Source organism: Xyrauchen texanus, chromosome 19, assembly GCF_025860055.1.
Source record: "Xyrauchen texanus isolate HMW12.3.18 chromosome 19, RBS_HiC_50CHRs, whole genome shotgun sequence".
NCBI classification, from domain to species: domain Eukaryota; kingdom Metazoa; phylum Chordata; class Actinopteri; order Cypriniformes; family Catostomidae; genus Xyrauchen; species Xyrauchen texanus.
The window spans coordinates 45,216,980-45,230,287 of record NC_068294.1 but is presented as its reverse complement, the minus strand read 5'-3'; the positions used below and the strand labels follow the sequence as shown (position 1 = coordinate 45,230,287).

Genomic DNA, 13,308 nt, shown 5'->3' with positions numbered 1-13,308 from the left:
AAACTCGCGACTCCAGGTGTGATAGTCAGCATCAATACTCGTTGAGATACTCAGACTCCTGGAGTGGTTTCTTAATTTCTTTTAAGAGCTGTATATATTAGGGGTGTAAAAAATATTGTATGGCATTGTGTCGTACGATATAACGCTAGAGATTCAATACCATATGTATCGTATGGTACATAAACACATTATAGTGTAATTAAAACCAAGCAGTGCAACATTTAGAGGAACAGTCTCCTCCCCGGAGACACACTTACAGTACATAGGCGAGAACATCGATGGCAAACGGCATCTGTAGCGGTTCAGCTTGTCGAATTTGCCAAACAATGTCATGTCCTGGTGCTACAGTACATCAAACGTCATTTTATTCACGCCGACATCACCATGAAAATTGGTGGATTTGTGAGGCAGAAACAGCAGCAGTAAGTTGAACAGTGTCACATCAAAATGTAAACAGCTTTGAGAACAACACTTGTGCACGTTATAAACCGGTAATAGCGGTTAGCAGTAAAGTTGACATGCAGAGTGAAACCGGGGAAGATGGCAAAAAAAACATAAGGTGTGCCGATCGGTTTAGCTCAAGCTGCTATATAATACTGAATTCTGTACATATATCATAAAACCTGAGGTCAGGTTCCTCTCCAGTTCTGTTCCTCCCGCTGGTTCTCTGGGGCTTTCAGACACACTAGGCATGGTTTTCTATAAAGCTGCTTTAAACGATGTGTTGTGAATAGTGCTATACAAATATAAACAACAAACATATTTTCTCAAGAACAATGTGAGTTCATATGAGTGTTCTCTGGTCCGCTGTTGTTGCCAATGTCAGACACTTTTGTGGCATTTATGATTTAAAATGCATTTATGTCGAATCCTTGAAGAAGCTTGAGAGAAGCATTTGTGAGTGCTCGTATTGCATTATATCGTGATATATGTGTGTCGTTACATGCCTAATATACTGTATATACATATATATAATATAAATGAAGAGTGGGTCCCTCGAGGGTACAGGGATCTGACTTTGCCACCCCTGACCTGCTCTACCATATAACGGGAGAATTGGTGTTCATATGGATCTTTTCAGAACGTTTCTCGAGATCTTCAATTTCTCCTGAATGGATGAATCCACCAATACTCCTGTGCACTCTGTGTTTTGTGAAATTCAATCTTCGGATGATGTTTTTGTTTTTTTTATTATGTATGGAGTATATCACTGCAGAACAGCGGATCTGCTGTAAAGCATGCAGTCACTAAACTGATTGATCTTTTAACATCCTTTAAGTCTACCTCAAATGATCACACTATTAAACATTTCTCTTATAACATGTGCTGTTACTGGCATGTGCCTGTGGAAAACAGAGCTGTTCAGAATGTGTTTGGGTTTTAGATGAACATAAAATACACCGTACATTGTCTTAAATCAGAAGCATATCTGGGGCCGGTTGCATAAAACTGTTTTAGACTAGTCTAACTAGTTAGTCGTCTAAAATGTTGGTCTTAATTTTTTCAGTCAGTTGCATAAAAACTTTGATCAGTCTAATTAAAGACCAAAATGTAAGACAGCACACCTCAGGCTAACCTTTGTTTACATTCAGCTGAGCCAGTGGGGGCTGAAAGGGGCGCGAGTTGACACTTGGTTGAAGACTTTGACTTCAGAAATGGTAACAAAATGTTGTGTTTTAAATTATTTGGGTTAAATCACTAAATGTGTTCATTAAAATACATTTTGAAGCATTGTAGTCCTCTAATAAGCAAATATTCTCGGTGAATAAAAAATGTATTGAGCGTCCACTGTCGGCCATTTTTTTTAAGCTGTTCAGTGTCTTATTTTTCCCACAATGCAATGCAAATCAGACTGTCTTACTAAAGACAACTGTGAGCTTGTTTTATGCAACAGCCTTTCTATGGCGTCTTCAGCTAGTCAAACTAATTGTTAGATGCAGTCTTAAGTTAATGGCTGTGTTTATGCAACCGGCCCCTGTTTTTATATGATTATTTGGACAATGACATTATCGAATAATTGATTTATTTTACATCCGATGTCTTTCAGCTGTAAAGTGTTCTGTACATTTGAGTCTGTACCAATCAAACATCATTAAAAGTCTTTGAAGTCTTTATATTCGTGGATGTGGTTTAATTCAACAGCTCTATAATGTCCTGCTTTGAGATGGGGTACATGAGAACACACTGTTTCCTTTCAGTGGCTGCTGCTGTTGATGTTTTGCGTCCGTCGATGAGGATGATGGGAAATATGGAATGGAACTTGATGATGTCAGTCACTGAATCAAACCTCTGAAAGACAGAAGACAACACATCAGACTCGTCTCTTCGTCGCTGCAGGTGTGTGTGTGGTGCGGTTACTCACGTCGTTGGTTCGGAGTCCAGTTCCCAAGGTGTATTTACTCGTCTCGTCGCTGAAACGGATCTGAATGTTGAAAACTCTTTTGTCGTAGAACAGAGCGAGGACGAAGGGCTCATGGGTAGTGTTCTTGGAACAGTCGCGCACCAGAAATGCTCCTTCCTGTTTACAAACGTCAGCAGATTGTTCTCTCAGTGTTTCATATAAACACAAACAACATCTACAGTTGAAGTCTTGAAGTTTTCATAAAATTAGGTTGAAGTCATTAAAAAAATTTTTTAACCAATCCACAGATTGAATATTAGCAAACTATAGTTTTGGCGAGTTGTTTAGGACATCTACTTTGTGCATGACATGGGTACATTTTCCAACAATGGTTTACAGACCGATTGTTTCACTTTTAATTGACTATAATCACAATTCCAGTGGGTCAGAACTTTACATTCACCAATTTAACTGTGCCTTTAAGCAGCTAATCTTTAGACAATTAGCCAATTAGCTTCTGATTGGAGGTGTACCTGTGGATGTATTTATGGCCTTTTAAACTCAGTGCCTCTTTGTTTGACATCATGGGAAAATCAAAAGAAGTCAGACAAAACCTCAGAAAAACATTGTGGACCTCCACAAGTCTGATTCCTCACTGGGAGCAGTTTCCAAACACCTGAAGGTGCCACGTTCATCTGTACAAACAATAGTACACAAGTATAAACACCATGTGACCACACAGTCAACACACCGCTCAGGAATGAGACGCATTCTGTCTCCTAGAGATGAACGTAGTTTGTGTGAAAAGTGCAAATCAATCCCAGAACAACAGCAAAGGACCTTGTGGAGATGCTGGAGGAAACAGGTGGACGAGTATCTAGATCCACAGCAAAACCAGTCCTATATGGACATCACCTGAAAGGTGCTCAGCAAGGAAGAAGCCGCTGCTCCAAAACCACCATAAACAAGCCAGAATACAGTTTGCAAGTGCACATGGGGACAAAGATCTGACTTTAGGAGAAATGTCCTCTGATCTGATGAAACACATATTGAACTGTTTGGCCATAATGACCATCGTTATATTTGGAGGGAAAAGGATGAAGAACAGCATCCCAACCGTGAAGCATGGGGGTGCAGCATCATGTTGTGGGGGTGCTGCAGGAGGGACGGGTGCACTTCACTAAATAGATGATGACATCATGAGGAAGGAACATTATGTGGATATATTGAAGCAACATCTTAAGACATCAGACAGGAAGTTAAAGCTCGTCACAAATGAATCTTCCAAATGGACAGTGACCCCAAGCACACCTCCAGAGTTGTGGTTAAATGGCTTAATGTCAACAAAGTCAAGATATTGGAGCGGTAGTCAAGATATTGGAGCGGTAGTCAAGATATTGGAGCGGTCACAAAGTCCTGACCTCAATCTGATTTTTGGCAGAACTGAAAAAGTGTGCGCGAGCAAGGAGGCCGACAAACTGACTCAGTTACTCCAGTTCTGTCTGGAGGAATGGGACAAAATTCCAGCAACTTATTGAGAGACGCTTGTGGAAGGATCCCCAAAACATTTGACCCAAGTTAAACTCTTTCAAAGGCAATGCTGCCACATACTGACAAAGTGTGTGTAAACTTCTGACCCACTGAGGATGTGATGAAAGTAAATCATTCTGTCGACTATTATTCACAGGAGATTTATGTAATTTTGTGTAATTTGCAGCACATCTCAAATCCTGTCGTGTTTAATAGAATTCTGTGCTGGAAATGACGCTGATGGAAATTAAATTATTTTAGTTTTTTTCTTTTTTTTTTATCCCTTTTTCTCCCCAATTTTTGGAACGCCCAATTCCCATTACTTAGTCAGTTCTCGTGGTGGGGCGGTCACTCGCCTCAATCCGGGTGGCGGAGGATGAATCTCAGTTGCCTCCGCGTCTGAGACCGTCAATCCGCGCATCTGATCACGTGACTTGTTGTGCATGACACCGCGGAGACTCACAGCATGTGGAGGCTCATGCTACTCTCCACGATCCACACACAACTCACCACACGCCCCATTGAGAGAACCACTAATCACCACCACGAGGAGGTTACCCCATGTGACTCTACCCTCCCTAGCAACCGGGCCAATTTGGTTACCCCATGTGACTCTACCCTCCTTAGCAACCGGCCCAATTTGGTTACCCCATGTGACTCTACCCTCCTTAGCAACCGGCCCAATTTGGTTACCCCATGTGACTCTACCCTCCCTAGCAACTGGCCCAATTTGGTTACCCCATGTGACTCTACCCTCCCTAGCAACCGGCCCAATTTGGTCACCCCATGTGACTCTACCCTCCCTAGCAACTGGACAATTTGGTTACCCCATGTGACTCTACCCTCCCTAGCAACCGGGCCAATTTGGTTACCCCATGTGACTCTACCCTCCCTAGCAACCGGGACAATTTGGTTACCCCATGTGACTCTACCCTCCCTAGCAACCGGGACAATTTGTTTACCCCATGTGACTCTACCCTCCCTAGCAACAGGCCCAATTTGGTTACCCCATGTGACTCTACCCTCCCTAGCAACCGGGCCAATTTGGTTGCTAAGGAGACCTGGCTGGAGTCACTCAGCACACCCTGGATTCAATCTCACGACTCCAGGTGTGATAGTCAGCGTCAATACTCGCTGAGATACACAGACACCCATTTTCAACCTTTTTTATCTTTCTAAATCAAATTTATTTTAAATTAAATTATATTTTTAATTTCTTTTTTTTGGGGCAAAATAACAGCTTGATTGGAAATGGTGGCGATAAAAACTGATATTAGCCTTGATCTTAGTTTTGTGTCATATTTCATGCTGTTCAAAGACACTTTTGACAGAACTTTATTAACGACTGGTGTGCTGGAAACGACGCTGCAACTATGAACAGTCAAAGTTTGACAAATTGCTAGAAATTATTTTCACACAATAATATTAAAATGTTTGTTTCACTCTTTGTTTAGATGATCATCATTGTAAACATGCAATAATGAGTATTTTTGAATGGATTTGTTTAATATTGAAAGCCTGATGAAAAGTTTCAGATTCCAAAATAATGTTGAAAGGTGTGTTTGTTTACCTGATTGACCAGGTGAAGCGCATGTTCTGCTTCCACACGACTAACTGTGCCAACATACCAGTTCTGCTCTGCCAACCCCTGAACAACACAACAATTCAAACTTCATTATTTCTCATATGAGAGCTTTTATTCTTGATCTGCTGTTGATGATTAACCTCCTCGGGGATACAAACATGTACTGTGGAATATACTGGAAAGGGGGTGTGTCCAAATACAGAGGACATGTGACTGACAGCAACTCTTTGTCTATAAGTAACAAGGCAGCTGAAACAAACTCCTGCCGTATATAAAACAATAAAAGCAATAATTGAGAAACATGCAAATGCATTCTGTATTATAATATATCCTTCATCCGTAACTCCAGGAGAATGATGTTTCTATGACTGATGATGATCTAATAAATCATTCATAAAACACAAGAAATATATTTCATAAAGAAAACAAACAATTATGATTTCATGTTGACTATTGAGTGTGTGTGTGTGTGTGTGTGTGTGTGTGAGAGAGAGTGTGTGTGAGTGAGTGTGAGTGTGTCAGTGAGTGTATGTGTGTGTGAGTTATGTGAGTGTGTGTGTGTGTGTGTGTGAGAGTGTGTGTGAGTGAGTGTGAGTGTGTCAGTGAGTGTATGTGTGTGTGTGTGAGTTATGTGAGTGGGTTATGAGAGTGTGTGTGTGTGTGTGTGTGTGTGTGTGAGTGTGTCAGTGAGTGTATGTGGGTTATGAGAGTGTGTGTGTGTGTGTGTGTGAGTTATGAGAGTGTGTGAGTGTGTGTGAGTTATGAGAGTGTGTGTGTGTGAGTTATGAGAGTGTGTGTGAGTGTGTGTGTGTGTGTGTGAGAGAGAGTGTGTGTCAATGTGTGTGTGTTGTACCTGTGCAGGTTTACTGTGATTGGTGTAACTGCTTTGGTTTGTGTCTCCTTTAGCTTGTGGCCACTCATGATGCTGCTGAATCTTTAAATGTGTATCTGTAATAATTAATAATTAATTAATTAATTTGACCAATTGTCACACATTATACATACATTTCTGCATATACATGGTGAAATTATTTATTTTTCACATAACCCAGCTAAGCTGGGGTCAGAGTGCAGGGTCAGCCATGATACGGCGCCCCTGGAGCAGATAGGTTCAAGGGCCTTGCTCAAGGGCCCAACAGTGGTGTCTTGGTGGTGTTGGGGCTTGAACCCACGACCTTCTGATCAGTAACCCAGAGCCTTAACCGCTGAGCCACCACTGCCCTATACAACATATAAATCCAGACAGTTCTAGCGTGACATCACAGATCTCATGAATCTTGAATTTGGATTGTGACGCTGTTCATATGAATTCTTACCAGACGAGCTGCGTTCTCTCTCACACTCACTGCAGGGTCAAACGAACACACACACACACACATGTTGTTTTTACTCAGTGACTATGTTGGAAATAAAAGGACAGTATTTAAAGTAACTAATGATATTGATTGCTCCATTGAACACAGTTCAACATGTATCTTCGGCATGATAATTATTAATAAGCGTGTTGCTATAGTAACAATTTTCAGATAAAAATGTCAATGTTTTATGGAACAGCGATCACTTGAATATGAGCTTTAAATGACATAATCATCATTAAAGAGATCATCTCTGACTCCGGCTGAGATTGAGGAGATCACATGACAACTGTTGCGGTTTAGTTTTTACTTGAACTTTATATTTGTTATTATTTGGGGTAATCGGTCACTGTTGTTTACCTGTCCAGATCCGGAGAGTCGAAATCCAGAGAAAACCTCTGAGACGACTGACCTGCCACATAAACACACATTAATATTCATCATGTGTGACGGACACATCTTATAAATGTCATTTCAGCATCACTTACTTGTGGAGGATTGTCTGTTTCTAACCTGAGGAGGACATTGAGAGGACATGAACTGTGGATTTGGGGAAATGTTACAGATGAACAGATGCTGCTGCTGTCTTCACGTCCATTTCAACATTCATATTTCAATACTTTTATTTTGTTTTTGGTCTCTTTCTTGAATTTAATAAACATGAAAAAATTCAGTAAAAATACAAATTAACTTACATTCTCCCTTCCGATCGGACATGACCTGAAAAAACAAACAACATCAAAACAAATCACATGACTGTGTGTGTGTGTGTGTATATATATATATATATGTGAGTGTGTGTGTGTGTGTCACTCACTCTGGCCAAGTGTGTGTGTTGCTTTTGTTGGTTCTGGTTTGTGGGGAAACTGGTGCTGGTCTGGATGGAGGAGACACATTAAACTGGTTGATCTGGTTTAACTGGTCAGTGCTGGTTTGTCCTGGTAAAGGTGGTAAACTCAACTTATCTCTGGGTAAAGATCTCACTGGCCTGAAAGCAGACAACAATACACATACACACACATCCGAGGACATTTACATGTGATTTCTGTTTACCAATACGTTGACATGAGGATTAAACAATGTAGCACCAATAACAATTTTAAATTGACCATGTAAAAAACAAGTTAAATTAATAGATATTTCAGCCTTTTCTTCCTCTGAACTTTGACAAAACCTTTTGTATTTTCAGAATATAAGTTTTTAACATTAATAACACAATTACATTCTTTTTAAGTTCTTTAAATGAGCAGTAAGGATGGACACCTGGGGGAGAATTAGCAATCAGCCGGGAGAGATAAAGAGGAAACGGAGTGCCAGTTTGAGAGAGAGAGACGTTGGAGCTGTATGTCAGTGTGTCTGTGTGTGTCTGTGCGTCACTGCATCTGTGCGTCACTGCGTCTGTGTGTGTCTGTGCGTCACTGTGTGTGTGTCTGTGTGTGTTTGTGTCTGTGCGTCACTGTGTCTGTGTGTCACTGCGTCTGTGTGTGTTTGTGTCTGTTCGTCACTGTGTATGTGTGTGTTTGTGTCTGTGCGTCACTGTGTCTGTGTGTGTGTGTCTGTGGGTCTGTGTGTGTTTGTGTCTGTGCGTCACTGTGTCTGTGTGTCACTGCGTCTGTGTTTGTTTGTGTCTGTGCGTCACTGCGTCTGTGCGTTACTGCGTCTGTGTGTTTGTGTCTGTGCATCACTGCGTCAGTGTGTCTGTGTGTGTTTGTGTCTGTGCATCACTGCGTCTGTTTGTGTCTGTCACTGTGTCTGTGCGTCACTGCGTCTGTGTGTGTTTGTGTCTGTGCATCACTGCATCTGTTTGTGTCTGTGTCACTGTGTCTGTGCGTCACTGCGTCTGTGTGTGTTTGTGTCTGTGCGTCACTGTGTCTTTGCGTCTGTGTGTGTTTGTGTCTGTGCGTCACTGTGTCTGTGCGTAACTGCGTCTGTGCGTCACTACGTCTGTGCATCACTGCGTGAGTGCGTCTGTGTGTGTTTGTGTCTGTGCATCACTGCGTCTGTTTGTGTCTGTGTCACTGTGTCTGTGCGTCACTGTGTCTGTGTGTGTTTGTGTCTGTGTGTCACTGCGTCTGTGTGTGTTTGTGTCTGTGCATCACTGCGTCTGTTTGTGTCTGTGTCACTGTGACTGTGCGTCACTGTGTCTGTGTGTGTTTGTGTCTGTGCGTCACTGCGTCTGTTTGTGTCTGTGTCACTGTGACTGTGCGTCACTGTGTCTGTGTGTGTTTGTGTCTGTGCGTCACTGCGTCTGTGTGTGTTTGTGTCTGTGCGTCACTGCGTCTGTGTGTGTTTATGTCTGTGCGTCACTGCGTCTGTGTGTTTGTGTCTGTGCGTCACTACATCTGTGCGTCACTGCATCTGTGTGTTTATGTCTGTGCGTCACTGCGTCTGTGTGTTTGTGTCTGCGTCACTACATCTGTGTGTCACTGCGTCTGTGTGTGTTTATGTCTGTGCGTCACTGCGTCTGTGTGTTTGTGTCTGTGTGTCACTACATCTGTGCATCACTGCGTCAGTGCTTCTGTGTGTGTTTGTGTCTGTGCGTCTAAGCGTCACTGTGTCTGTGCTTCTGTGTGTGTTTATGTCTGTGCGTCACTGCGTGTTTGTGTCTGTGCGTCACTGTTTCTGTGCATCACTGCATCTGTGCATCACTGTTTCTGTGCATCACTGCATCACTGCATCTATGTGTGTTTGTGTCTGTGCCTCACTGCGTCTGTGTGAGTTTGTGTCTGTGCATCACTGCGTCAGTGCATCTGTGTGTGTTTGTGTCTGTGCATCACTGCATCTGTGCGTCACTGCATCTATGTGTGTTTGTGTCTGTGCCTCACTGCGTTAGTGCATCTGTGTGTGTTTGTGTCTGTGCGTCACTACATCTGTGCGTCACTGCGTCTGTGTGTGTTTGTGTCTGTGCGTCACTACATCTGTGCGTCACTGCGTCTGTGTGTGTTTGTGTCTGTGCGTCACTACATCTGTGCGTCACTGCGTCTGTGTGTGTTTGTGTCTGTGCGTCACTACATCTGTGCGTCACTGCGTCTGTGTGTGTTTGTGTCTGTGCGTCACTACATCTGTGCGTCACTGCGTCTGTGTGTGTTTATGTCTGTGCATCACTGCGTCTGTGTGTTTGTGTCTGTGCGTCACTACATCTGTGCATCACTGCATCTGTGCATCACTGTGAGTGTCTGTGTGTCTGTGTCTATCAGTGCGTCTGAGTGTCTCTGTGTGTGTCTGTGTCAGTGCATCTGTGTGTGTTTATGTCTGTGCGTCACTGCGTGTTTGTGTCTGTGCGTCACTGTTTCTGTGCATCACTGTGTCTGTGCATCACTGTTTCTGTGCATCACTGCGTCACTGCATCTATGTGTTTGTGTCTGTGCATCACTGCATCTGTGCGTCTGTTTGAGTTTGTGTCTCTGCGTCACTGCGTCAGTGCATCTGTGTGTGTTTGTGTCTGTGTGTCACTTGTCTGTGTGTCACTGCGTCTGTGTGTGTTTGTGTCTGTGCGTCACTGCATCTGTGTGTGTTTGTGTCTGTGCGTCACTGGGTCAGTGCGTCTGTGTGAGTTTGTGTCTGTGCATCAGTGCATCTGTGTGTCAGTGAATTACTGTGAGTGTCTGTGTCTGTCAGTGCATCAGTGTGTCTGTCAATGCGTCTGTGCATCACTGTGAGTGTCTGTGTGTCTGTATCTATCAGTGCGTCTGAGTGTCTCTGTGTGGGTCTGTGTCAGTGCATCTGTGTGTGTTTGTGTCTGTGCGTCACTGCATCTGTGCGTCACTGAGTCTGTGTGTGTTTGTGTCTGTGCGTCACTGCGTCTGTGTGTGTCTGTGCATCACTGCGTCTGTTTGTGTCTGTGTCACTGTGTCTGTGCGTCACTGCATCTGTGTGTGTTTGTGTCTGTGCATCACTATGTCTGTTTTTTGTCTGTGCGTCACTGTGTCTGTGCGTCACTGCGTCTGTGTGTTTTTGTCTGTGTGTCACTGCGTCTGTGTGTTTCTGTCTGTGCGTCAATGCGTCTGTGCGTCGCTGCATCTGTGCGTCACTGCGTCAGTGCTTCTGTGTGTGTGTGTTTGTGTCTGAGGGTCTGTGCGTCACTGTTTCTGTGCATCACTGCGTCTGTTTGTGTCTGTGCCTCACTGCGTTAGTACGTCTGTGTGAGTTTGTGTCTGTGCGTCACTGCGTCTGTGTGTGTTTGTGCATCACTGCGTCTGTGCGTCACTGTGTCTGTGTGTGTTTGTGTCTGTGCGTCAATGCATCTGTGTGTGTCTGTGCATCAGTGCATCTGTGTGTCAGTGAATTACTCTGAGTGTCTGTGTCTGTCAGTGCATCAGTGTGTCTGTCAATGCGTCTGTGCGTCACTGTGTCTGTACGTCACTGCGTCTATGCGTCACTGTGGCTCTGCGTCAGTGTGTCACTGTGTCTGTGTGTGTTTGTGTCTGTGCGTCACTTCGTCTGTGCGTCACTGCATCTGTGCTTCACTGTGGCTCTGTGTCACTGCGCGTCACTGCGTCTGTGTGTGTTTGTGTCTGTGCGTCACTGCATCAGTGCGTCACTGCGTCTGTGTGTGTTTGTGTCTGTGCGTCACTGCATCTGTGCGTCACTGCGTCTGTGTGTGTTTGTGTCTGTGCATCACTGCATCTGTGCGTCACTGTGTCTGTGTGTGTTTGTGTCTGTGCGTCACTGCGTCTGTGTGTGTTTGTGTCTGTGCGTCACTGCATCTGTGCGTCACTGCGTCTGTGTGTGTTTGTGTCTGTGCGTCACTGCGTCTTTGTGTGTGCGTCAGTGCATCACTGTGAGTGTCTGTGTCTGTGTCTGTCAGTGCATCAGTGTCAGTGTGTGTCTGTGCGTCAGTGTGTGTGTCAGTGTGTGTCTGTGCATCAGTGTGTGTGTCAGTGTGTGTCTGTGCATCAGTGTCAGTGTGTGTGTCTGTGTGTGTCTGTGCATCAGTGTCAGTGTGTGTCTGTGCATCAGTGTGTGTGTCTCTCTCAAACTGGCACTCCAGCTCCTCTTTATCTCTCCCTGCTGATTGCTTATTCTCCCACAGGTGTCCATCCTTGCGGCTCACCACAAAAACAAAATGAGTAAAAAAATAATCACTTAAATAACTGTTAATGTCATAGAACTACTGCACTATATACATTGAAATCCTAATCATGACTGACATGTCAATATTTTGATATTGATTGATTCATAGATGATCATTACCTCTGTGGAGATGTGAAATGCTGTAATGAAAGACATTCAGTCACACAAATATAATCAGAAGCACAAACATACAGTCATGTTCACATGTGACAGTGAGAATCAGGAGTATGAATGTAGTAAAGCAGACGTTTTATTTTAATTACATTAGATCAATTATTAGAATGTGATAGATTGTTGAATCATTTATTTACTCATATTCATAAAGCACATATTCTTTCAATTAATTTACATATTAGCATTTATATTGATGTTGTCCATCACTATATCCTGTTTTTGTGTTGCTGTATAAAATATAAGCGGCATTATTATATATTAAAATATTTTAGAATAAATAGAAATAAATATAGCAAGAATATTTCATTTGATCATATAAAGTCATTAACAGTAAATTAACTCTTTCAGGGGTTTCAGTTTAATCTGTGATAATGAATGATCATCAGTTCATGTTTGTCATAATCTCATAATACACAAGTTTGCATTTGACTTGATTAAATATAGAATAAAAATGTGTGTTCATGAGTTTACCCTGTCAGGAGATCCCACAAACTCTAATTTCCCATCTGCAGAGAGACACATATGAACTTTGAGGAGAATGACAGCTGCATATTACATATTACATATATATACATGTGTCTGTTAATACAAAATACTAATAAAGCTCATATGAAATAACCTGATCTGTGTTGATGGACAGACAGACAGACAGAAAGACAGATAGACAGACAGACCGACAGAGAGACAGACAGAGAGACAGACAGACATACAAACAGAGAGACAGACAGACAGAGTGACAGACAGAAAGACAGACAGACCGACAGAGATAGACAGACAGACAGAGTGACAGACAGACAAACAGAGAGACAGACAGACAGACAGACAGATATAGATACAGACAGAGTGACAGACAGAAATACAGATAGACCGACAGAGATAGACAGACAGACAGAGTGACAGACAGACAAACAGAGAGACAGACAGACAGACAGACAGACAGATATAGATACAGACAGAGTGACCGATATAGATACAGACAGAGAAACAGACAGACAGAAAGACAGATAGACAGAGAGACAGACAGATAGACAGACAGACAGATAAACAGACAAACAGAGAGACAGACAGATATAGATACAGACAGACAGAAAGACAGACAGACAGACAGATATAGATATAGACAGAGAAACAGACAGACAGAGTGACACAGAAAGACAGATATATAGATAGACCGACAGACAGAGAGACAGACAGGCGCAGAGAGAGAGACAGACCGAGAAACAGACAGACAGAGTGACAGAAAGACAAAC

The 13,308-nt window shown here is 42.9% G+C and overlaps 1 protein-coding gene across 2 annotated transcripts in view; it reads right to left on the bottom strand.

The window, feature by feature from the left end:
• Positions 1–2,130: 2,130 nt before the first annotated feature.
• Positions 2,131–13,308, bottom strand: part of LOC127659603 (cytokine-dependent hematopoietic cell linker) — a 31,595-nt gene continuing 20,417 nt past the window's right edge. The window contains exons 7-17 of one of the 2 annotated variants that reach the window (XM_052149492.1): positions 12,530–12,564; positions 12,005–12,024; positions 7,629–7,799; positions 7,507–7,531; positions 7,300–7,351; positions 7,172–7,223; positions 6,773–6,801; positions 6,310–6,404; positions 5,442–5,519; positions 2,363–2,518; positions 2,131–2,289 (exon numbers count right to left, since the gene is read on the bottom strand). In XM_052149492.1, the coding sequence (XP_052005452.1) occupies positions 2,131–2,289; positions 2,363–2,518; positions 5,442–5,519; positions 6,310–6,404; positions 6,773–6,801; positions 7,172–7,223; positions 7,300–7,351; positions 7,507–7,531; positions 7,629–7,799; positions 12,005–12,024; positions 12,530–12,564 (872 nt within the window). The remainder of the gene's footprint in view (positions 2,290–2,362; positions 2,519–5,441; positions 5,520–6,309; positions 6,405–6,772; positions 6,802–7,171; positions 7,224–7,299; positions 7,352–7,506; positions 7,532–7,628; positions 7,800–12,004; positions 12,025–12,529; positions 12,565–13,308) is intronic. The other variant, XM_052149493.1, reaches the window with a different exon arrangement.